We start from the raw sequence: 23,939 nt of genomic DNA, 5'->3' as shown, positions 1-23,939 counted from the left end.
AAAAGAACACAAACACACACAAATAAAACATGAATATTTTTATTTACAACAAATATGTCCTGACTTTTGCAATACATTTGATCTGACAATAGAACTGCATATATACTTTTTTTTTTTCATTGAGGTGGAGAAAGACATTACAATTAAAATGCAGCGCGTTAAAATTCTTAAAAAATATATCAATATCTATGTTTGGTGTAAAACAACCCAAATAAAAATCCAGCATTTGTTACTAGCATGGGAAGTCGAGCAGTGCGGTGTAAATTAATCAAGTTTAGGCCGTTTTGCAGATGATGATTGTTATTCCAGCAATTTCATTCAACAAAAAATGATCGAGTCCTCCGAGGGCTTTGATACATTTATGAAAAAATAAGCTTAACAAATGATTATTTTATATTATGAGCAATGTGGGTTTGTTTATTGAGGGCTTTTTATTTTTTTATTTTCCCACCCCTGAATTACAGCATCAGTGTATAGCAAAAAAAAAAAACATGATTAGACAACAGACAGTGGTCATAAAATAATAAATCATGTGATAAAATCCCAATGATTTGTACTGCATATTCTTTCAGCTAATGTGGCAACAAAAAAAATAAACAGTGCAAAATTGACAGCAAGTTTTACATTCCTTCGATATGCATTTGACGGCGTCCACTCTATAGTGGGGCTCCAGGAAGTAGTCGTCCCCCACGTGTCGAAATGAATGGAGGAGAATCATCGCAGGGTGCAAGCACGAAATGAAATCATTTGTTCAGTGATATTGAGAAAGACATTCATTGGTGGGAGGGAGCGAGTGGCTGTAATAAACAAAAATGCAACTGAAAAACAAATTAGGAGGCACTCATATACAACCTGTACGACCTTTTCAAATTAGAACATGCTTTAAAAAAAAAAAAAAAAAATCAAAAACAGTATCCTCCCAACTAAGCGCAATAACGTCGCGGTTTTTCGGCTACGATCCGGAGCTGTGCACGTGCGGGATGGGGTAAAACTTGGACACGCGGCTCTGGGTGGTGGGGTTAAGGCATTCCGACTCGCCGCTCATCTTGAAGAAGACTTCCTGTTCCTGCAGCCTCCGCGTGAACTCCTCCTCTAGTGCCTGCAGGGGGCAGCACAGGGCAAGAAGAGCGTCAGGACATTGAAAAAGAATACAGGCAAGTTCTAATTTATGGTTGTGCTGTTAAAAATGATCACAGCATCAATGCTAATTTCTGTTAGCCCATCTATAGTGTTTCACATTATATTAGCATTAACTCTTAAATGTTTTTAGTGTCCCAAAGACGTATTTATACGTTATCTTTTTTTTTTAATGCTAGAGCATACAGAAGGCTTTGATGCAGCCTCTCAAACGGCAAAGAATGGTTGACGAAGTGGTAGTTATTACACAAATGGCCAGCAGGTGGCAGCACAGTATAAGAGATCAAACAGGGCCACGTTGCATAAAGCTGTTTTCCCCACAGTTTTAAACAGATCTGTGAATAATGATGAAACTCAGCTATATTCTTATGCTAACTGCTGCAAAACAGAAACAGATAGAAATATACTTTTTATTCCTGATGAAAGAAGAGAGGTAGGTTTCATGTTTTTACAGCAAAGAGAATATTCTGTGGACCTTGCAAAATCCAGTAAAACAGCCGGTCGCTGCAGTGAAAATGGCTGGGAGTCAATGAGTTAAGCTAGCGGACTACATAAGTAAAAAAAAAAAAAAAAAAAAAAAAAAGACTGCTTGGTTTAAATATAAAATGGTGTCATTAGCTTGAATGCTAATATAATAATACACAAAATGATACAGTTGGTTGAACATTTTGATGTTTAAATATATTCATGTTTCATTCTCTTGTGGTTCAAAGTGTAACATTTATGCTAATTCTCATTAGCCTGTCTGTGGCGTTTCCCTTCACATGTTAGCATTAAGCTATTGTATTTTCATTTGTTGAATATTTCGGTGCTTAGATGCAAAGTGTGTTTTAATAAGATGAAATGCATGAAGCATAACTGGGAAAATGTTTTTCTCTGCTCTCTATTTAGCTTCCCAAGTGTCTGGATCGAATGCCGGCAATAAGGACGAGCAACAAACCTTCTTCCTGGGCCTCAGGTTCTCTCTCCACTCCTTGATCTCCTGACTGTGCTCCTCATCCAGCTCCTTCAACTTTTGGGTCTCGTGCTCGATCAGGAGGTGACATTTCTCATTCTGGGAAGAAAATAGAGGCCATGTATTAAATCAGTGGCGAACGTGTCGCCCGTTTTACCGGCACTGAACGTTGACCGCAGGTTGATTTTGAACGGGATGTCAGCTAGGTGAACCACTACACTGCTCACCTGCATCTGTTGCAGCTCTCGGATATTGGAGTCGCATTGCAGCTGAAGATCTCTCATCTGGTTCTCGTGTTTCTGGTGCTGGTGGAGTCGCTCGTTCTTCTGTCGCTTCTCTTCTTGAAAAGCAAACTGGACAGCACACAAGATGGATGACCAGTGACCAGTTTGCCATTTTATAGTGCACTTCATATGTGGTGAGTAAAAAACAAACAAACACACAACTTGCATATATAATACAATTATAGTGTAAAATTTTTTTTTTAACAGTTTTTGTGCTGCTTTTTGCTTAAATTCATGGTGCTCTTTCTGGTGGCCACCAGGGGGCAGCAGAATACATGCAATTGTATATAATGGATGATAAAACGCAAAGAAGACTGTTGCAACTAAGCCGCCGTAAGTGATGTACCTGCTTGATGCGGTCTCTCTCCTGTTCGGGCGTGATGACGGCCGAGGCGGCGATACGGAGGCTCTTCTTGAACATGGCCATGCGAGTCTTGCCGTCGCTGCGCTGGATCTTGGGCAGGCGCACCCGCTCCTGGTTCTGCTTGTTCTTCATCTCCTCCACCAGACGCTGGTTGTAGCGCTGCATTTGTTCCATCTCCTACAGTAAGAAAAACATTTTGGACATTTTCTGCACCGTCCATTTCAAATAAAGTTTTTGAACAAAGGGTTGGAAATATTATTTTTTTATTTTTTATTTGTTATCTCATTCAGTAATAATGAATAATAAAACTAAACTATAACAAATAAACAAATAAAAATGTACTAATATAATCTATATTTTATTTATTTATTTTTATTTGTTAACGCATTCAGTAATAATAAAACTAACCTATAATAAATAATTAATATAATCTAGATTTATTTGTTAACTTATTCAGTAATAACTAATAATAAAATTAAACTATAACAAATAATAAATAACTATACATAAATATAATCTATATTTTATTTATTTATTTTTATTTGTTAACTCATTCAGTAATAACTAATAATAAAATTAAACTATAACAAATAATACATATATATTATTAATATAAATTAGATTTTCTTTATTTTTTATTTGTTAACTCATTCAGTAATAACTAATTATATTTTCTTTATTTTTATTTGACTCATTCAGTAATAACTAATAATAAAACTATATATATATATATATATATATACACACATACATACACACTAGAACAATAAATAAATATATAATATTAATATAATCTATATTATATTTTATTTATTTATTTTTATTTGTCAACTCATTCAGTAATAACTAATAAAACTAAACTATAACAAATAAAAAAATATGATAATGTGTTCCACATTAAAAAAAATATATATATTTGTTAACTCATTCAGTAACTAATAAAACTAAACTATACCAAATAAATATAATATTAATATAATCTATATTATATTGTATTTATTTATTTTGGCTAACTCATTCAGTAATAACTAATAATAAAACTAAACTATAACAAATAATAATTATATAACATAAATGTAAGCTATATATTTTTTATTTATTTATTTTATTTATACTATAATACAATAAAACAAAATCAAACTAATAATAACTGCTGTGCTTACTTTCTCGTGCCTCTTGAGCAGCTGGTGCCGTTGTAGGAAGTACTGGTCCTTGAGCTGCTGCTTGAGCTGCTGGTGCTTCTCCTGCAGTTGGCGCTCCTCCAGCTCCCACATGGCTGCCTCCCGCGCTACACACACACACACACACACACACACACACACATTTTTTTCTGCGGCCTATTTGGGCAAACCCTGCTTTAAAGGTGGCGTAACAAGCCACCTCTCATCAGCTGCTGCTTGTGGTTGAGGCAATCCCTCTCCATGGTGGCGATCTCCACTTTATGGTGCTGGATGATCTTCTTCAGCTCCCCGTCCAGCTCCTGCTGCTGCTTCTGGAGGAACTCCTGCTCCTGAGGGGCCACAAAATGGGAGCGATGGTGAGAGAGAGAGAGAGAGAAAAAAAAAAGTGGAGCCGAGGAGAGACAGGTGAGAGTTGAAAGAGAAAAAGACGCATCGGCTGTCAAGTGAATGATGTCATCGGATTCTATCCACAGTACAGGGCAGGAGATGTGACATCATCGAGAGGAGACACTCAAAAGGGCACGCATGAGCCACGATGGAGGAGAAACGTTCACATCATGTAAGACGACATCGACAACCGCACTGCACATCATTTGCTTGCACTCACGTCATTTATTACTAGGAAACACTTCAACATGAAACCATGCATGCAAGAATGGAAAAAAAGTTATTTTATGTCATATTTTTAATCAGAACTGTGTTAGGCTGGCGTCCATTTTGTCTAAAATTCCATATTGTTCTATCAAAAAAAAAAAAAAGCACAATATTGTTTCTTTTTTTACATTACAGCAGTGACAATGTAATATAGTTAAAAAATTACAGGTAACATTAACCTCAATGCATATAAACAACCTACAACCATTGACTCATTCACTCCCAGTCATTTTCACTGAAGCAACCCCTTTCGCTCCCGGCTGTTTTACTGGATTTTGACTCATTTTGCTTGCAGGATTTTGACTCATTTTGTTTGCAAACAAAACAGAATGTTGTGTTATATTGCTATAAAAACAAGGAATCTACCAAAATAAAGATTAGTCTCTTTTTTCATCAGAAAAAAAAGTATATTAAGAATTTATGGTGAAAAAAAAAAGATATTTAAATAATCGATGCATGGTTTTATGAATTGATATTGGGCTCGAAAAGGAAAATTGATTCGATAACGATTATTTTATTATTATTATCTTTTAACCCAGTCCTACTTTTCAGGCATGTTGAGGGTTCTAAAAATGTGATTCATAAGTCACATGAAAAATAATCAATTGCCAAGAATGCTAAAAGCAACCTTATTTCCTCAAATAGTGGCTACAATACGTCATTTTGTACTCAATTGGCAGTTGTAATACATTAAAGGAAGGACTGGGTATTATAGAAAAATAATAATCGTGATTTTATATTTCGACTGATATTGAAAATCGCAATAGATGCCAATACGTTTTTACAATCACCAGACACGAGTCTCATTAACCCCAATTTGAAAACCTCCTCGTTAAACCACTGTACCTAAAATGCAACATCGGTCATCATGACATAGACAAACATGGATATAAGCGGCCCGCTTGGCCATCTTGTGTCCCAATGTAAATACCAAGACAGACTGGTGGAGGAGAGCAAGGAACGAACCACTGCACAAAAACACAGCGATGACATCACTCCAAACACACCAGAGCGAGCCCATGCTTGCACGTGACTTGACTGCGCTGTCACTTTACACACATCTATGTATGGGCTGGTAAGAAAGAGAGAAAGTTGTGGAGGAGTGTGGGTGGGGGAGGGGGGGGGGGGACTTACATCCTGCATCTGAGCATTGAAGAGTGCGCATGAGGACAACTGAAAAGACTGTATCATAACCTGGGCGACCGCCTGCGGAGGAGAGCACACGGCGCACACTCGCCCTCGTCAGGAACAGGATGACCATCTCACACGCGCGCACACCAACACACACACACAGAAACAAACACACACACACACACACACTCATGGTAGAACGGGCTAGCCTCATCCCACTTTGGGAATATCGTTGAATTAGCGGCACGCATCACAGTTGTGAATCAATGTTAGTTAGTCCATATTATTTATTGATGCTCTGCTTGTTTTGTCATGCTTTTACAGAAGCTCTCAAGATTTGCATCCAGCTTGCAAAAAAAAAAAAAAAGAGCAGTTTTGTTAACAAAATGCATGCTTCCAGTCGACTGAGGGTTATTTCGTCATCCATTGTTGGATTGTGCTTTCGCTTCTAAAAGGGAATCAGTCGCGTCATTGATTCTCAATGGCCATCAATGCTGGATTATTAAACTGCGAGGTCTTCTACATTTTATAATTACAACAAATTAGGGCCAAAATCTCAAGGGGTGGCCATTTTGTTTTGTAGTGCCATTCGCTGTGGACTGAAAATGACATCACAGTTGCTCAGGGCTCAGGCAACGACCAATCACACCTCACCATGAGTTTGGTCGTGTGGCGTTCGTAAGCCGTAATGTCATTTTCAATCGACAACAAAGGGCAAAATGGCCGCCCTCCCTGAGATGTCATGTTTCGGCTCTTTGGGGCTTGGGTTTTTGTTTGTTATGGGTGTTCTTGTTGTTATGTTTGTAGATGGTGTTTTTGTCATGTGTTGCTGGTTTCTTCCCTTGTCTCGTCATGTCTAACCACGTCCACCTGTGTGTGTCTCACATTTCCCATTAGTGTTGCGTGTATTTAGTCTGTTGTGTTTGTGCAGTCTGTGTGTGGGTGCATTGTCTACAATGTGTGAAAGTTCGTGTGTCAAGTCTTCGCCACAGCCAAGTCGTCTTCGTCACAGCCAAGTCGTCTTCGTCACAGCCAAGTCGTCTTTGTCGCAGCCAAGTCGTCTTCGTCGCAGCCAAGCCGTCTTCGTCGCAGCCAAGCCGTCTTCTTCACAGCCAAGTCGTTTTCGTCGCAGCCGACTTAAGTCGTCTTCGTCGCAGCCGACTTAAGTCGTCTTCGTCGCAGCCGACTTAAGTCGTCTTCGTCGCAGCCAAGTCGTCTTCGTCGCAGCCAAGTCGTCTTCGTCGCAGCCAAGTAGCCCTCGTCGCAGCCAAGTCGTCTTCGTCGCAGCCAAGTCGTCTTCGTCGCAGCCAAGTCGTCTTCGTCGCAGCCAAGTCGTCTTCGTCGCAGCCAAGTCGTCTTCGTCGCAGCCAAGTCGTCTTCGCCGCAGCCAAGTCGTCTTCGTCACAGCCAAGTCGTCTTCGTCACAGCCAAGTAGCCCTCGTCACAGCCAAGTAGCCCTCGTCACAGCCAAGTCGTCTTTGTCACAGCCAAGTCGTCTTCGTCACAGCCAAGTCGTCTTCGTCACAGCCAAGTCGTCTTCGTCACAGCCAAGTAGCCATTGTCACAACCACAGCCAAGGCACAGCCCCAGCCAAGTCATAGCCACTCTGCAGCAAGTCAAGTCAAGTCAAATCGGGTCACGTCACGCTCGTTCCAGTCATGGAGACCAGTCTAGTCACGTCCTGTCCAGTCATGGCGACCAGTCCAGTCACGTCCCATCAAGTCATAGTTGTCTGCTCACCTTTTTCCCTATGTTTCATTAAAGTACCACGCATTGTACTTGATTCCTGTTTCACTGCCTCATTCTCCTGCGTTTGGGTCCGCCATCACTCAATCACTCACGTCCTACATGACATAAGATGGATAACGGGTGGATTTTGCTTTTTGCATCATTGTCCCAGTAATGCCAAAGAGGACAAGTGCGATGATAACCATCAAACCAGAAAGGAACATGATCAAAGTTAAGGGTGAGTACAAATTTGACCTTTTTTTATTTTCATTATTACAGTAAATAGCAATTCACTTCTTGTTAAACATGTAATGTGTGATGCATAAAGTTGACTTGAGTGCCTCCAAAGGGTGAGTATTGTATTTGATCTTATTTTTACTTCTTTTTTTTTCTTTTACGGGGAGCCATCATTAGCTTTTCGTAACTTATTAGAGGGTTATTCCCATTTTTTCAACAGTTTTTAATTTTTAATTTAAATATTTAGAATTGTTATTTGCGGGGCCACTGTATTACACCATCTTCCTGTTTTTTGATATAGTACTGACATAATGAACTAAATAACTGACCTTAATTAAGCGTCTCAATACTGCCTAATCAAGTCACTTAAATGCAAGAAACAGAATTCCGACAGTGAAGTTGGAGTGAGTCTAGAGTTTGTTTTATATGAAGAAGTCAGGAGTAGAAGTATGAAAGGTGTTGAGGAGAGAAGACGTCAGTACAAGTTTGTGTTTTACCTCAGCGGTCTTAAGAAGCGTTAGGTCCTCCTTTAAGCGCTTCATGAGCTGTTTTCGCATGTGTTTAGGTGACTGCCCGACTTCCTGTTTGGCCTAGAAAGTATTGTATTGGTGCAGAGACTGCTTGTTGATTTGAAGAAAATAAGACGGAAAAAAAAATCTAAGAAGGCCGCGATTAAAAAGACATGCAGAGAGGATTTAGAGCGCATTCCGCCACCGCATTTCACCTCACCCATCTCGACTGGTTACGGAATGTTGCAGATTAATTAGTCATAAGTTGGATACTTTGCAATTGTCTGAGTCAGCCAGAAGTGTCTTTTGCCTCTTCTAAAATCAAACAAAAAAGCCAAGCGACTAAGCTGGAATCATCAAGACAGAAGCTCACAATGCTGATTGAATATTAAAAGAATGGATTCAAGATGAGCCCATGTCAGCGTCTTCGTTTTCCAAGCGGTCCCGCCACCACCAGAGAGGAAAAAGTGTCACAAAAATCACCCATCCAATGACCAACGCCACCTCACACACTCATTCCAAACACATGGTTAGGTCAATATAGTACAGTTCAAAGATGACAAAAACAAAAAATACAAAGTCAACACTGTTTTGTAAGGCATAATAGTCTACATTATATTGTTGCTGCAAGCAGAAGCAAACAACCGCAATAAGGACACGGCAAATAGCATGATCGCCATGGCAACGCAAAGCACAATGCCAAGTGGCTAACACAGCATAATAAAACAGCGGAAAGCAAGACAGCGCTGATAAAGATGATGAAGAAGAGGGTGAAGACGACTTGCACGCCTCACAAAGCGCCCTGATATGCTTTAGCGCTACCCGGATTGAACTTGCAACTGGAGGCGGATGAATAATGGATACAAAAACATGCAGCGGCTAAGAGCAAGACACCAATATGCCGTCGTCATGGCGCAGCGCTCCCATAGTAGGCTTGAAATGACTTAGCCAAGATAAGAAGCCACCACGCATGCATGCACCATTCCAAGTTTGCCACATGCGACCACCACCGGCCGGCGGTGAGTCAGCACACGTACCTCCTTCTTCTTGTTCTTCAGCATGTTCTGGAACTTGGACAGCTCTTTGTCCTGATCCCCTTTAATGCGTTTGGCTTCGTCCCGCAGCCGGCTGGTGTGATCCTGCTCCAGGCGCTCGATGGTCTGCTTCTGCTTCTTCTCCAGGCCCTCAACTTCCTGGTCGTACTGACGCTTCTTTGTCTGAACACATGCGCAAGATGATGACCAAATAAGACGTACTACATGCTACTTTGACTATTCATTCTGTGACCAAGTCAAATATACTATACTGTATGTTGCTATATTATACCGCTGCGCACCAACATACCATCCCAACGTCACATTCAATCGCTAATTTAATACATTTACTTTACGACTATGGTATTATTCTCACTGAAGCAACACCCTTTGCTCCCGGCTGTTTTACTGGATTTTCACTGATTTTGCAAGGCCCATAGAATATTCTGTTCTATTGCTATAAAAACACCTACCAAAAGAAAGATTAGAGTCTCTTCTTTCTTTAGGAAAAAAAGTATATTTGTGTCTGTTTTTGTTTTGCAGAAATTTGCATTAGAATATAGCTAAGTTTCATCGATATTCGCATCCTTGGTGGTAACACTGGGAGCTTGTTGCAACATAGCCCTGGCTGATCTCTTATACTCTGCTGCCACCTTCCGGCCGTTTATTGTATAAAAAAAAAAATACTATTGCTTTGAGCCACCTCTTCATGTCAGCTGCATCAAAGCCTTCTGTATGCTCTAGCATTTAAAACACACACACACATAAAAAACGTATAACTACGTTTTTGGGATTGAATGAGTTTAATTAGAAACGAAATTTTAGAAATGAAAAAGATAGTTAGCTGACTAAGCGGTGTCGTAGGCAAAAATTAATCTACGTGCCCTTACCTTGTGGCTCACTGCTTCCTGCGGCACCAAAACATTAGAGCTATCCATTTCAACAAAACAGGCTAACTCATATCTAACCCAGTGCTTCTCAATTTTTTTTGTTACCAAGGAAGAAAATATTTGGGACTTAAGAGGATTTCGCTCAATGATATATCAAATCAATTGCAATGTGATAAATCCATTCCGCTCCATACAAAGACTTTGTTACATTCTTAAAATAAAAGATAATGTAATTCTTATAGGAAGTAAATACTGTGCATATTTTTCCTAGGCTTTTTTTTTTGGCGGTATCTTCCATTGATGGCAAAGAGAAACGACGATAGCCACAGAACAGGAAATGGAACTTATTGCAACCTTGTCACAAGTGCAGTTCCGGAAGTGGTCTTTGCTCTGACTCAACACTGACTTGAAAATAATACAATCAAATGTACTCTGCAGGTGAGGCACATTTATTCTTTTGCGGTAAATAATGTTTTCGATATTGGTGAACTTATTTTTTACACTTGTATGACAGTAAAGAATGTTAATTAACCCAATTTTCCGATGCCGAGTTTGACCACTATTGCTATGGAAAAAATTATATTGCAAATATAAACAGGAAGTTTTCCAATATCCTTTAAGATTTTACTGTATAGACCTAAAAGCCTGTTGTGACAAAACTCGTCTCTCCATTAGATTTATGTCAACTACGAAACAAAATGTCTCACTTGGGCAGAGGTTGGCTGCGCTCAAGAAAAAAAAAACAGTTGTGGTGGAAGTGACTCACTGTCGTTTCCTGTTCAAAACGCCGCAATATCTGCTCTCTCTGCTGCTGCAGCTTGTTGCTGAGCTCCTGCTGAGCTCTCTGCTCCTCTTTCTGCAGCAGGCGCAGCTCTCGCAGCTCCTGCCGCCTGAGGAAACCACAGCATGCGGCGATGTCGTCAGGGGGCTGCAAAGTCAACTCGCTAAAACTATTTTTCTATCTCTACCAACAACAGAAAGCTAATCTACGGTACATTTCATTCATTCACTGTCATGCATGTAGTTCCCCCCCCACCCCCCAAAAAAGTTGCATAAACCCATATAGATTGTGTGAACTATTTCTAAGCATACATGCTAAATAGGTCACGTTCCTAATTTAGGACCGGCAGAATAGCGGCGGTGATTAGAGGCAGGCACGCACCTCAGGAACCTCATTTCCTCATTCTTGGCATCGTTGTCAGTCACGATCTTTGACGTCGTCACGCTGACCTCCACGCCGTCCACCATGAACTTGCGCGTCTTTTTCAGCGTCTTCTTCTGGTGTTTTGCGTCCTACGAAGCAAAGCAAGTTTATGTTGTTACGTAGCAGCCCGGTGCTGCCTCACAGCAAGAGGAGGTTGCGAGTATGAATCTCTGCTCGGGGCTTTTTCTATGATTTTTGTTCTGCCTGTGCTTGGCATTCATTTTCTCATTTAGGCTATGAAGACTAAATTGACAATAGGTGAGCGTGAGTGTTGAAATTGACTTCTGATCTGTTCTTCTGTTGCCCTAAGACAGCTGGAATAGTCACCAGCTTCCCCCTGATTCTGAACAGGATAAACAGTCTAGAAAATGGATGGATGGATAATTATTAAGCGATGATATTTGATAAGTGTTGTAAAAAGAAAAAAACGAAAAGATGAACCTACCTGCACAGACACTGAGCCTCCATCTTTGCTTTTGGATAAGAAGCTGGAGATGGACAGATTGAGGTCCATGCTGCTGTTGTCGGCGGCCGAGCTGCTTCCGGAGTCCGAGTCCTTCTCCACATCCTGCCGGCTCACGGCAGGACTTCCCTGATCCGTCTTTGCCTCCGAGTCGGCTTCACTATGGGTAGTGCTCTCTTCTGCCAGCGTCGCTTCGTCGTCACCTTTGGCCGGGAGTCCCGCAGATGTGTTGATAGAGTCATCGCGCATTCCATTTGAAGGTACGATCTCATTTATGGTCTCCGCGTCCTGATCAGGCAACTCAGAAATGTTCTCCTCAGGATTTTTTACAATAGACTCACCCTTACTCAAATTTGTGCCTGCGTCTCCCACGATATGTGCTGCGATGTCACCTCCGCCTTCAATAATGAGATGAGTGCTTATGGCCGTGTCGGCCAGTTCATGCTGAAGCATGTCGTCTGGCTTGCTCACTTGTTTCACATCTATCTCTGATACAGACTCTGGTTTGGCACGTGCATCCTCAGGTGTCTCGTCTGATTCTACACATTCGATAATCTGCTGATCTGACTCATCTTCTTTGGTCACCTCCTCAAGCTCTTTTTCAAGTTCTACTACTTGTGGTGAATCATTTATTTTTTCTTCCCGCGTCTGCGTTTCTTCCGCTGTCTGCGCTTGATCTATAACGTGCTCCTCCGAAGCAGTCAGCTCAGCAGGAATCTCATCAGCTTGGTCCTTGGGCTCCGTAGGCTCCGGTGAGACGGGTTCCTCCATCAGCCTGCAGGCTGTGTCTTCATTACCGGTCTCGGGCACCTCGTTGAGTTTCTCCTCTTCCGTCTTGTCGGGCTCGCTTGTTCCAAGACCTTCATCGGAGAGCTTATCACTGGACCCGTCTTCAGACGGCTCGGCCTCCGTCTTTTCTGTGACGGACTCCAATGCGGATGGAGTAGACGGAACTTTGTCTTCCTCGGAGCTCGCCATACTCACGTCGGACGGTGCTCGCTTGTGCCCGGGAGCGGCCTGAACCGAAACACAAAATGTTAAAATTGATCACTGACACAAGCCATGTAAACTGGTAGTTAGTACCACGGGCGTATCGGCCTCTTCCTCCTCTTCCTCTTCTTTGCTGTCCTCGATCTCCTCTGTGACTTCAGCCTTTGCTTCTGCGATGAGCTCTCGCAGAGGTTTGCTGTCTATGACACTGGCGACAAATGGATGCTGCCAGGATGGAGGGAGAGACCAAGAAATGTAATTATAAAGCCGTTTAGCTGACTTGTGAGTGGATCCGCTCATCAGTATCAGCTAAATTGAAGTGCAGGGAAAACGACGTGCTCTAAACAGTGAACGGATCATGGCGGCCCACCTGCAGAAGCTGCAATGGGCCCCACCGGTTGTCCACATTTTTATCAAGTGCTCTGCGGAGGAAGTCGTTGAATTCTTGCGACCTGCAATACAGTTTGGAGGGCATAAGGCTAACATAAAAACACCAATGCTGATTTCTGTTAGCCAATCTATGGCATTCTATATTATGTTAGCATTAAGCTAACGGACTAGTTTGGTAAAATGACATTTTGTTGAATAATTTGAAAACACTCATTTGTTGTAAGTGTTAACTTGTGGAAGCGTATTGCATTCACTTGAAAAAGAAAAAAACTTTTTTGTTCAAGTCATTTATTTTTACATTTGCTTTTTGAGTAATTATTTTAGTTTCTTTTTGGAGTTTTGTTGTATTTTTCTTTAAATATTTAAGTTTTTCTGAGTATTTTCGCCACCTTTTTTCTGAACGGTTCATTAAAAAAAAAAATTCAGAGTAGCAAATTTTTTTCTCCAAAAAACTGAAAAAAATAAAATAATTCCAAAACACAGAAAAAAAATCCCCAAAAATAAAAACAAAATGCTGAAAAATAGAAAGCACGTCATCTCACCAGCGGGAGGGTTGCATGAGGGTGGGTGGCTCAGATTTGGCTATTTTCAGCAGCACTCTCATGGGATTCATCTCATGATTGGGCGGCTCGATCTGCGCCAGCTCAATCAGGGTCACCCCGAGGGACCAGATGTCCGCCTTGTAGTCGTACGGGCGGTCCTTGGACGTCTCGCACATCACCACTTCTGGCGCCATCCTACACAGTGACGAATGAGTAGGTTGGCAATTACAATTACTGTATTCAATATTAAAACATATTACTGCTATATTAATGGGTGGAAATGTTGTTTACTTTAAACCAAATAAAGGAGATTAGGGAGCATAATATGGACACAACAGTGTGGTGTGATCACATCTGGCGTTAAAGATGTACATGGCAGATATTTAAAAAAAAAAAAATTGTTTTTGAATTCTCATTTTCAGCATGCAATAGAAAGCCACACTTAAATACATCTAAGACTATTTACATGCTTTGGAGCTGCTGTTTTGGTTAGCAATAGTTAGCATTTACCTCTACAGCTTGTGTGTGAATGCTGGCGTCTATAAAATGAGAGGACTATAGCTACTACCACTTGTATTTCTGACAGGAAGATGGAGGCATCTATTTGTGTGAGGCAAGCACCATTCGGACTGGAGGATTTATTTAATAGTTTTCTAAGCCTTCAAGGGAAATTCTTTTAGTAAGGAAAATGACTTGGCATGTGTCTGGGAATTTAACGCCAGCCTGTATTTAAATCTGAGGTCATCCGACACTCACGTGTTTTGCCTCATCCTTTATTTTCCAACAACTTTAGCGATAGCATGCTGTCAAGCTGCTTCGACAATAATAAAGAACGGGTTGAATACCCTTTTGTATACAGGCTGAGTGACTCACCAGTACGGCGTTCCGATGAAAGAATCTCTTCTCTGTAACGTCTTTGTGTTTTTAGCAGAAACCCCAAAATCCGCTGAAAAAGAGGACGAGAATACATAAATCTTCTCTCCATTCACTCAGCCAAGACGCAATGGCAAAGCGTTGTGTTTATCAGTGAACTCAAGTGGCACTTTTTGAAATCCTAAACACAGCAGCGGTTAATGATCAAGGGACGCGCAAAGCTTTTTTAGTAGTCACTTGACGCGACAGTTTTTCTCGCCTCGCACGTGCTATGTAAACATGGCGAGGAAGCAGACATATATCATTAAGTCTCTTGAAGCTGCTTGATAATTATTGCTCGCCAGACTCCACCGTTTTGGCACAGCGTGACTCATGAAGGGAGGGTGCAACAGGAAAAACATGAATACATTTGCAATATTATGCAACCGATCTGACATCGTGTAGTTGTGCAAACTAGTCGACTTTACTACTCCACTCACATCAATAACATCAGCGAGTAGTCGACGCCGACTCGACTTTCATCACATTAGTGTCGACTTCAAAATATCTTTAGTCATGCAACCCCTAATTATTGCCACCTTTTGAATGTAAATATCCCTCTGTGCGGCACAAGCAAAAAATTCTCTTTGAGGAATGAGTCAGTCGCTTGTGTAAACACGGCGCGCTGCGGCGTGCGCTTGTCAAAATCGCACGGCTCAGCTGGGTGCCGCGGCGCTGACGGGAGACCCAAAATTGATTTAACTAATTATCCCCTTAAGCCTTTAAGTGGCTCAGTAGGAGGCTTCTAAGTGGCCACCCAGGACACAAGGCGGAAAAGACAACAATTAATCTGCTTTTGTTCTGCGCTGTATTCTGCTGAGCATCTTAAGACGTGAGCTTTGCGGGAAAGGCCGCCATCCTTTCCAGGATGAATAATCCTTCCCATTTGTGACACACGCACACCCAATGCAAAGGAACATTTCCAATGTTGTTTATAAATTTGTGTTGACACGTTTGTCCCAACCACTGACAGCATACATATATTTTTGGGTTTTATAATACATTTCAAATTACCAAGTTTCACTTCTCCGTCCAGGGAAAGGAGAATGTTGCCAGCCTTCAAGTCTCTGTGGATGATCTTGTTCTCGTGTAGGTAGACCAAAGCCTCCAGGGTCTGCTTACACACCACACGGATCTGAGGCTCGGTCAGGGGCCTCTCCAGTTCTGCGAAAGGACGTGGACCATTGTTGGTGAGTTACTTTTTTTCTTCCACATTGCGTTGTTATGTCACAACGTGCAGTTTGGCCGCGAAGTAAGCAAACATCAGCTGTGATGGTAACCCGCAGCAACGGGAGAACAAAACTTGCTTTTAGGAGAGGAAAAGTTTAGTCTGAGTGGCTACACGTTTGATTCAAAACAAAGCTCATTCAGAGTCGAGATGCTTTTATTCAAGCTTCAAAATAAAAGGGTGAAACTACTGGCATAGCACCACTCCTTGAAACCGGAGCTACAATAATTAAGTACACACTGGCATGAAATGGCCTCTTTAACCAGAGAGAGGGGGGGGGGGACCACACTGCATTCTGGACGGACTAGAAAGAGTTGAACTGAACTTTATGAATGATGGACTTACCCAGCATGATGGCGTCCACTGCACCACCCGCACAGAACTCAATCAGGATCTGCACAGGAGAACAATAAAACGTCTTGTGGGACACATTTAAAATGATGCCGTTCTAAAATGAGCTCTTTATTATGTGATGGACAGAATGACCTTTCAAAAGAAAGACATCATCCATTAGACCTTGTTCCAAGGAGCCAATCAATTGGAGGGAATTGTCAACGGACGTTTTAGAAGAGTCGTTACATCATCGCTGACACGGAATTATTTCAATGCAGCTCTGTTCTTCTGAACGTTGCACGGAAACATACCGATGCGATGCCTCACATCTGACATATTTCATCATCCATTTGATTGAATTCCTCATCTTCTGTCCATCAATTCAAATAGCACTTAGCATTTTTGTTGAGGGTGAGCTGGATGGCAGCTGACTTTGGGCAAGAGGCCCGGACGTACGTGCTGCTGACTTCATCTTTTTTTTTTTAATTAAAAATGTCAGATGCACAGAGGATTTCATTGATGAAACAAAACGTAAAGCTGGCTTTCTCTGAACATTATCTACTACGAATGCTACTAAAATTTCACAGCATGCACATGATGAAATGCAACCAACAGCCAGTTCGACTTTCGTGCTCTCGCCGGTCCATTAATGAAAGTCTTGCATGGTATTAGGTGATAGATAAAAATCAATACAAGCTACTACCAAACACTGTTCTCTATTCAGGGATGCACACAAAGAGACAGCCAGGTGTTTGTTCTCATTCAACGCGATTATTTGCATGGAACTTACTTCCTTTTGAAACTTACAGGTGTTAACATGGGTTAAATGCAGAACCTAACCGTCACAAATTTCATCCTGTATGAACGCCAACTCAGCATTTCCCCGCCAAACATATTGTGTAATAATAACTTGTACAACAACAACACGCATGTGGTTACACATTCACCACGCTGGTTAAAGACGAAGCCCGTCGGGACAACATGCAGTGTAGCTCTGAATTATTTACGGGCACTTTCTCCGGCGCCTGAGACCGCTCCATTATCTCAGCGGTGGGATGCGTCACGTGCGCCGGAGACGGGTCACATGACACCAAGTGCCACGACGTAATTGCCGAGGGGGGCCTCTCGGCCTGTCCCGGGACAGCGTGAGATTTAATGAGGTTGGACTAAAACAGCACAGGGACTCCCGTCTACTCGGCACTCATTGCAACAAAGCTTAGTAAAGTGCACACTGTGTACAAAGTCTAACAAAAATGGGAACTAACGCAAACCAGTTCTGTCAAACTATAATCAACGTAAAAAGCCTGGACTGGCAATATTTTCTGGAATATTTTAACATTCCTGATTAGATCTAAGTGATCAATAAATTATCAATTAATCTGAGTTTATCAGAACAATTTTTTTCTTAAGATTTTTTTTTTCAGCATCCGTAGTTAAAAGTGCATCCCCACTTTTGACTCCTCTAGTAGCTGTATCTTATTATTTTTTTATTTTTTTAAAGCAACTAGCATGTTTAATAACCACTAAGAAACGGAAATAGAACCATTTTCACATTGTTTTCCATAAAAAAGAAAGGAGCCCAGTGGATAGAAATCGCACCCAATCGCATTGAACAAAGCAAAATTTGTTTTCAAAAATGTCATTTTCTTTTCACACAAAGCCAAAGAAAAAGACTCAGTTATGTGCTCATTTAACCTTTTTTTTTTTTTTTACAAACAAAACTAACTACTAATGGTGATGTTTCCATTAGTAGTTTTTAGTATACCGTAATAACGGTTTTGATCATAGATCATAATCAACATGTTGGTGAAAGTGTGATAATAAATTACTTGACCTTTGCCATTTAAACAGATGGTATTTAAGTGCTCATAAAGATGGCTACCAGATATAATAAAGCTTTTCCATAGGCTGATTCAAAGTGCGCTGCGCTGATTAGCGTTTCCATTAAAGGTTTAAAAAGACGCGATCAGCAACGGCACCTCCCCCAACCATTTTGTGGAAAAAGAATGATCTGTGCAGGAAAGCAAAGGCAGGCATGTTTTTTATACTGCTCTCACTTTTTTTTTGTGGTCGCAGAGTTCCTTTTCTTCCTCTGCAGGCGTTTATTGTTACAATATAGTGGTACTGTAGAGCAGGAGTATTTTTCACTGCCAAAAGTAGGTGAAAGTGGAAAAAAATGCACTTTAGAGATATTCAACTGCTACGCGGAAGAGAGGCCGAAATGGCATGTCTCTACTTCCTGCGTCTTCTCGGCTACAAATCAACACGGCAACACGTTACCCACCCAGAGTTTCCCATCGAAATAGAACGCGTCCAGCAGTTGGACAATGTGATGGTGGTCGCAGGAGGCCAGGATGTCGATTTCCACCATGTAGTCCTCCAGTTCGTCTTCTGTCTTCGTGTCGATGACTTTGGCGGCGGCGAGGGTCCCGTTCTGCTTATTCTGAGCCTGGAGGAAAACAATCCAGTATTGTCAGATTAGTTAGTAGTTTTCCACTAAGTGTCACAAAACAACTTATTTTCAATTATTTCTAGCTAGGCTACACAGTGGTTATTGTGACGGGACATCCTCAACAATAATCCACATCAAGCTAATTTGTATAACAGCAATAAATATGAATTATGCATTAAAGATTGCATGAGGCTGCAAGCAATCTCCCATCAGGATGACATCTCCATTAAGAGATTTCATAAAGACTTCTTAACTCATTCACTGCCATTGACGGCTATAGACGTTAAAAAATTCTTATTAGTTTATTTCCCGCTTTTGTTAACAAGAGTATGAAAACCTAGAAATTTTGTTTTATTGTACATTTAGAACAGATACAAAATTTGTGATTAATCATGAGTTAACTAGTGAAGTCATGCGATTAATTACGATTACAATTTGTAATCGCCTGACGCCCCTAATTTTAAATAATCTTTTTTCTTTTTTTAATCTTTTCTCTTTTTTTAATAAATAAAAATAACTACTGAAGTCATGCGATTAATTACAATTAAAAATTGTAATTGGCTAACGCCCCTAATTTTTAATAATATTTTCTTCTTTAAAAAAAAAAAAAGAAAAAAAAAAGAAATTGACAAAAGTGGAAAAAATGTTAAACTAATAAAAATAGTTAAAATATTTTTTTTTTACGTCTATAGCCGTCAATGGCAGTGAATGGATTTTACACTGCAGGTCCAAGTGCCCAAATCAGATTTAATGCCTATATCTGATCTGGCCCATTTCCAGGCACGTTTCAAGAGGCACGCCACGTACTGTATCTGATAAGGCTGTGTTTATTTACACTGACGGAACACATCAGACAATACACATAAGCAGAAATACCAATAAATAATTGGGCAGTAACAACACAAAAGTAAACAATGTTAAATAACATTGAGTTGGCCGCAGCTGACTCTTCCACTTTATTGATTTTAATAAAGGTAACCTCCATTTTTGCTCCCAATTTTTGGTTACATGCCTCTGATGCAGCATACCGCGTTGTTATCCTAAAAGCAGAGTACTATGAAGTCATTCTTAATGTTTTCGGAAACCAAGACAAAAAACAAAAAGGACAAATTCAACAAACAAGACAGATGCCCGTTGCAATTGGTATAAAAACGGCCATGTTTCAATTTCATGATGGGGAAAGTCTAGTTTAGTGTGTTTGTGAATTTGGTAGACCGCGCTGCGCCTTGCTTGGTTGTTGCGTTGAAGAGAGCTGCCGCGCCCAATTTGGTGACACAAAGTAGACCAGATTTTAGACCAGCAAACAGCAGGTCTAACTGGTGGCACAATTTTGGTAGAGGCACACGCTGCGCACAAGAATCTCATGCACGGATACTAGCGAGTTAAGTTTCTTCTTCCTACCACCCTGATTTGAAGGAGAATGAGGGGAGCCGCTTCGATAGGCCGGGAGTCGGCTGCGTTCTGTCCTCTCCTATCTGAAAATTGACTTTAAGTAACAATTACATAATTAAGTTGACAATATTTACATCAAATTTAAAGCTCTGTGCGTTAGCTGTAGTTTACTTTTAGATGATGCCAAGTTTGTATTTATATCGCTCGCATTGGCAAATATCCCATCCATATTGGATTTTTACCCACATTTGGATGAAGCCTTACTCTGATCTAAAGATATCCGATTCCATGAGTTTGGTTCTATTTATGCTGCCTTGACCCACATCCGAATTGTGCCACTTAGAGTGCAAAAAAATCCGAATTGCGTCATTTGAACCACGCAGTGTAAATCCAGCCATGGCCGGGACAAATGCTGCTGCAGGAACGACCCGCAGAGTTAATAACACGTCAAACTATTGTCAGCAAAGCTTATCATCTGACCCACTCTCACAGAAGTTGGCTCACTTCCTCACGCTGGTTTTCCCTCCCATCGTCCTGTTTTTTCCCCCCGTCACTTTAGCCAGGCGTCACATTTGAGCTGAGATTTTGTCCGTTGATGGGAAAATGTCTCATCAATTAGAAAAACAGTAGCAGGGGCACTTGTTTTAAGGCCCGCTGAACTCAGACCCAACATCACAGAGTAAAAGGGAAAAAGAGGGAGGGAGGGAGCGAGGCACTGTTAGGGTTGGAACAAGTGATCCTATGTTTACATAGCGCTAACCTGATACACGCCCCGTTTCTTTCCATCCGCACGGCCTGACGTCAGTGTCAATTTTTGTCTCTCATATTTCACGCAACGTGAATTGCACCGATGTGAATGACATGAGCTGTCCGTGGCGTGTAATGCATGCCAATTCAATGCCCTTCATGCTCGATACGTGCTCTACGTGAGGTGGAAATGCCGGTTGGATAATGTAGAAAACAGGCAATACAATTGTACTGTTGTTAAAGAGTTTTTCGATATATTAACGATTACATTTTGATAGTACTATTATTGGATCTTACGCTGCGATTCTTATCCTAGCGATGCATCACAGCATCGATATTCTGTCCCAACTGTCTTCAGGTGCAGATATATCAACTTCAGTTTGTATAAAGCCCATGACAGACTCCTGGCTTTCATCGCGGCAACTTACTCAGCTAATAAGGAACTGCAAACTGGCAAATGGACATTTCTGGACAATTAGCAGTATTATTTAATCAAGAGAGTTCCAGGAAGGAACTCATGCGTTGGCGCCGAAAGGGGCACAAGGGAGAAAGCCGTCCAGATCAGACTACAATACTGCAATAAATAATCAAAGATGAATGATAAGTTGCCTTCTCGCTGATGATATAGTGGTCGTCAACACGAGGATGTTAGCTAATTCAATATAGTTTAACAACGCTAGTTCAAAACGAGTTGTCAAGGTTGCTCAGCTGCCATTTTACTTTCACTTTACTGAACAAACGGTTACAATATAAACATGTAATAAGCTGTTATAACCACAACTGACAGCCAATGACTCACTCAACACACAAACTGGGCTCATTTGACAAGTCACTCTATACGCTCATTTGCTGACACCCATATCACTCACCAGGCCAGGCCCTAACTTCTAAAATCCACACACACTCAAAGTCACAAATGTAAAAATGTGTAACGTGAGGATGACGACCTCATGAGGGCAACAATAATACTTGCACCTAACATTCTGTTGTTTTGTAATAAATTATGACTATTCGACTAATCGATGGCATAATCAATTCTAACAATATTTGATGGCTGAACATGCGTAGGAATGTGTGTCAATTTTTTATATGTGCCTTGCATTCGACTGGTGAGCTTTCCAGGGTGTAGCTTTAATGCCACAACTACACCCTGAATGTATGATGCAGAGTTTTTTGTTGTGATTTTACACATATACAAATTAACTTGTCAGTACTGTAAATGTTTGCAAAGCATTTCCTTCGCAGATATAACTTTCCCATAAAAAAATTATTTGATGCGTATCTCGATATATTTTAAAGCAGAACGGTTCTGTTCAATTTGAAGCATTGCCATCTTTTGAAACCAATTTTCCCATCCAAATTATTTTTTCGTTACACCCATAATGCATCACAATGTCTAATTGGAGGAAAACTTGTAGAACGAGTCAAAAGACTATTGTCTGAATGAAGCTCTTGAGTCACTCTAAATAGTTTCCTTGGCACAAAGATGCTACCAGTTGATGTCAAAACAATATTGCCATTGCTTTGGCCTGAAACAAAAAAACAGCTATGACATGTGCTAGTGTCATCTTTGCCTGCCGAAAAATGTAAACATTTCAGCCAAGAAGAACTCCAAAAACACATTGCAGTAATCTCTGCCTGGTGAGACTTTTTTCTTATTTATTCTCTTATATATTTCTAATAACTTAATTCACCTGAATTTACCATGACTTAATGTCTATTTGATTTTCATGTCAGAAGTTACTTATCAGACCTCAGTACTTGAGTACTTTTTGACTTAAAATGTACATGCTTGTACTCTAGTAGTTATTTGGAAGACTACAAATGACTTTTACTTGAGTCATACGATTAATGAGTGACCTCAGCCTTACTTGAGTACATTTTTTCGGGGCTACACAGCTTGTGTGTCATCATGGCTGCTGTCATTTTCACGTGTTCTCACTTGACCAGCGTGTGTCAGAACAGAACCGCAATGGAGTCTCCGTGGAGGACGGTTACCTAACAACGTGTTGAAAATGTGTGCGTACAAAATACCTTGTAGACTTTCCCGAAGGCTCCATCGCCGAGTTCCCCGATGATGTCCCAAATCTCCTCGGGGTTGACGTCTCGGTGGACGTGCTCGTACTGCTTCTTCTTCCTGTCGGGCCCTAGCTTGAAGATCTTGCGAAAATTGAAAAAGGACATTTTTGTAAGAGGACAGGGGTTGTTACTACGATGTTATTGATGATTTCCGCTGGTGTGGCGGAGCTGGAGAAGCTATAAAGCGGGCGAATGTCATTTAAGCTGCGGCGGTGCTGTCAAATCCAACTTCCAATCCCGGGCATCTCGAGTCGTCTCGGTCATGGGGAGAAGGAGAAGCCCGAGGCGAAGGTAACGGAGGCGGAGGAGGAGGAGGAGTTGGCCGTTGCGCGAAGGCTCCCCTCGGCTTTGGTGCTGTTTGTTTGAAACGGCTTGAAGGAGAGCACCACGCCGGTGACGAGCATACTCATGAAAGTGTCGACGCGCCTTCATTGAACGTCACCGCGGAAATGGCACACCAAGGCGAGGCGAGACGCCCCGCGCCCTCCTCTTCTTCCTCAGCTAGCTGACCGCACACTCAACTTGGCGAGCTAGCGTCAAGTTAGCGTACGTTTGAATTTGCATTTCCGTCACGAGCTTTCACAATAAAAGCTCAGCCGTTTTTCTTCTGTATGTTTTTCTTGTGTTGCTCAAGCTAAACTACGTCTCCCGAGAACGATTATTTTATTTGTTAAACGTTTCCGTTGTACAGTAGGCTAACATTTGTTAACTTAATGCTTATTAGCCGTATGGGGTTTCCTGTGTAGCCCCCCTTAACTAGTACTACCCGTAGAAGTACACTCAACACGCGTTCGACTTTAGCACCAAAAAGAGGAAGAAAGTTTTTTTCTGGGTACATAAAAAAAACTGTGGTTAGAACTATATGAAACGAAAGCCACCATATAATACCAAAACTGTTTTGAGTGACCTTTCTATATGCAGCCAGTAACCTAGGCAAGGATGTCAAAATTATTTTTGTATGGGCCATATTGTAGTTGTGGTTTTCCTCAGAGGGACCTTTATTAATTAACCCATACATTTTAGCTTCATATTATCACTATTATTCACAAATGAATCAATTTAACTGTTTTTCAGTTATTTTAAAAGTGTAAACAAGAATAATT

At 41.1% G+C, this 23,939-nt stretch overlaps 1 protein-coding gene across 5 annotated transcripts; it reads right to left on the bottom strand.

The window, feature by feature from the left end:
• Window positions 1–23: 23 nt before the first annotated feature.
• On the bottom strand, window positions 24–23,364 carry slka (STE20-like kinase a). 5 transcript variants are annotated; one of them, XM_077581283.1, is made up of 20 exons: window positions 22,792–23,364; window positions 18,451–18,615; window positions 16,179–16,227; window positions 15,620–15,769; window positions 14,567–14,639; window positions 13,694–13,888; window positions 13,132–13,213; window positions 12,855–12,986; window positions 11,754–12,788; window positions 11,267–11,397; window positions 10,871–10,994; window positions 9,218–9,397; window positions 8,169–8,261; window positions 5,710–5,781; window positions 4,121–4,250; window positions 3,904–4,028; window positions 2,723–2,917; window positions 2,320–2,445; window positions 2,078–2,191; window positions 24–1,099 (listed from the first exon to the last, which is right to left on the bottom strand). In XM_077581283.1, exons 1-20 carry the CDS (start codon window positions 22,939–22,941, stop codon window positions 953–955), a joined length of 3,468 nt encoding a protein of 1,155 aa, XP_077437409.1. In that variant the 5' UTR covers window positions 22,942–23,364; the 3' UTR covers window positions 24–952. The 5 variants fall into 5 exon arrangements, with proteins under 5 accessions (XP_077437409.1, XP_077437410.1, XP_077437411.1 ...); XM_077581284.1 differs by having other exon boundaries at window positions 12,858–12,986; XM_077581285.1 differs by lacking the exon at window positions 5,710–5,781.
• Between the last annotated feature and the right edge of the window lie 575 nt (window positions 23,365–23,939).

This window comes from Vanacampus margaritifer, chromosome 12 (genome assembly GCF_051991255.1).
Source record: "Vanacampus margaritifer isolate UIUO_Vmar chromosome 12, RoL_Vmar_1.0, whole genome shotgun sequence".
NCBI lineage: Eukaryota > Metazoa > Chordata > Actinopteri > Syngnathiformes > Syngnathidae > Vanacampus > Vanacampus margaritifer.
The sequence above is the reverse complement of the archived record's forward strand: the minus strand, read 5'-3'. Positions and strand labels throughout refer to the sequence as shown.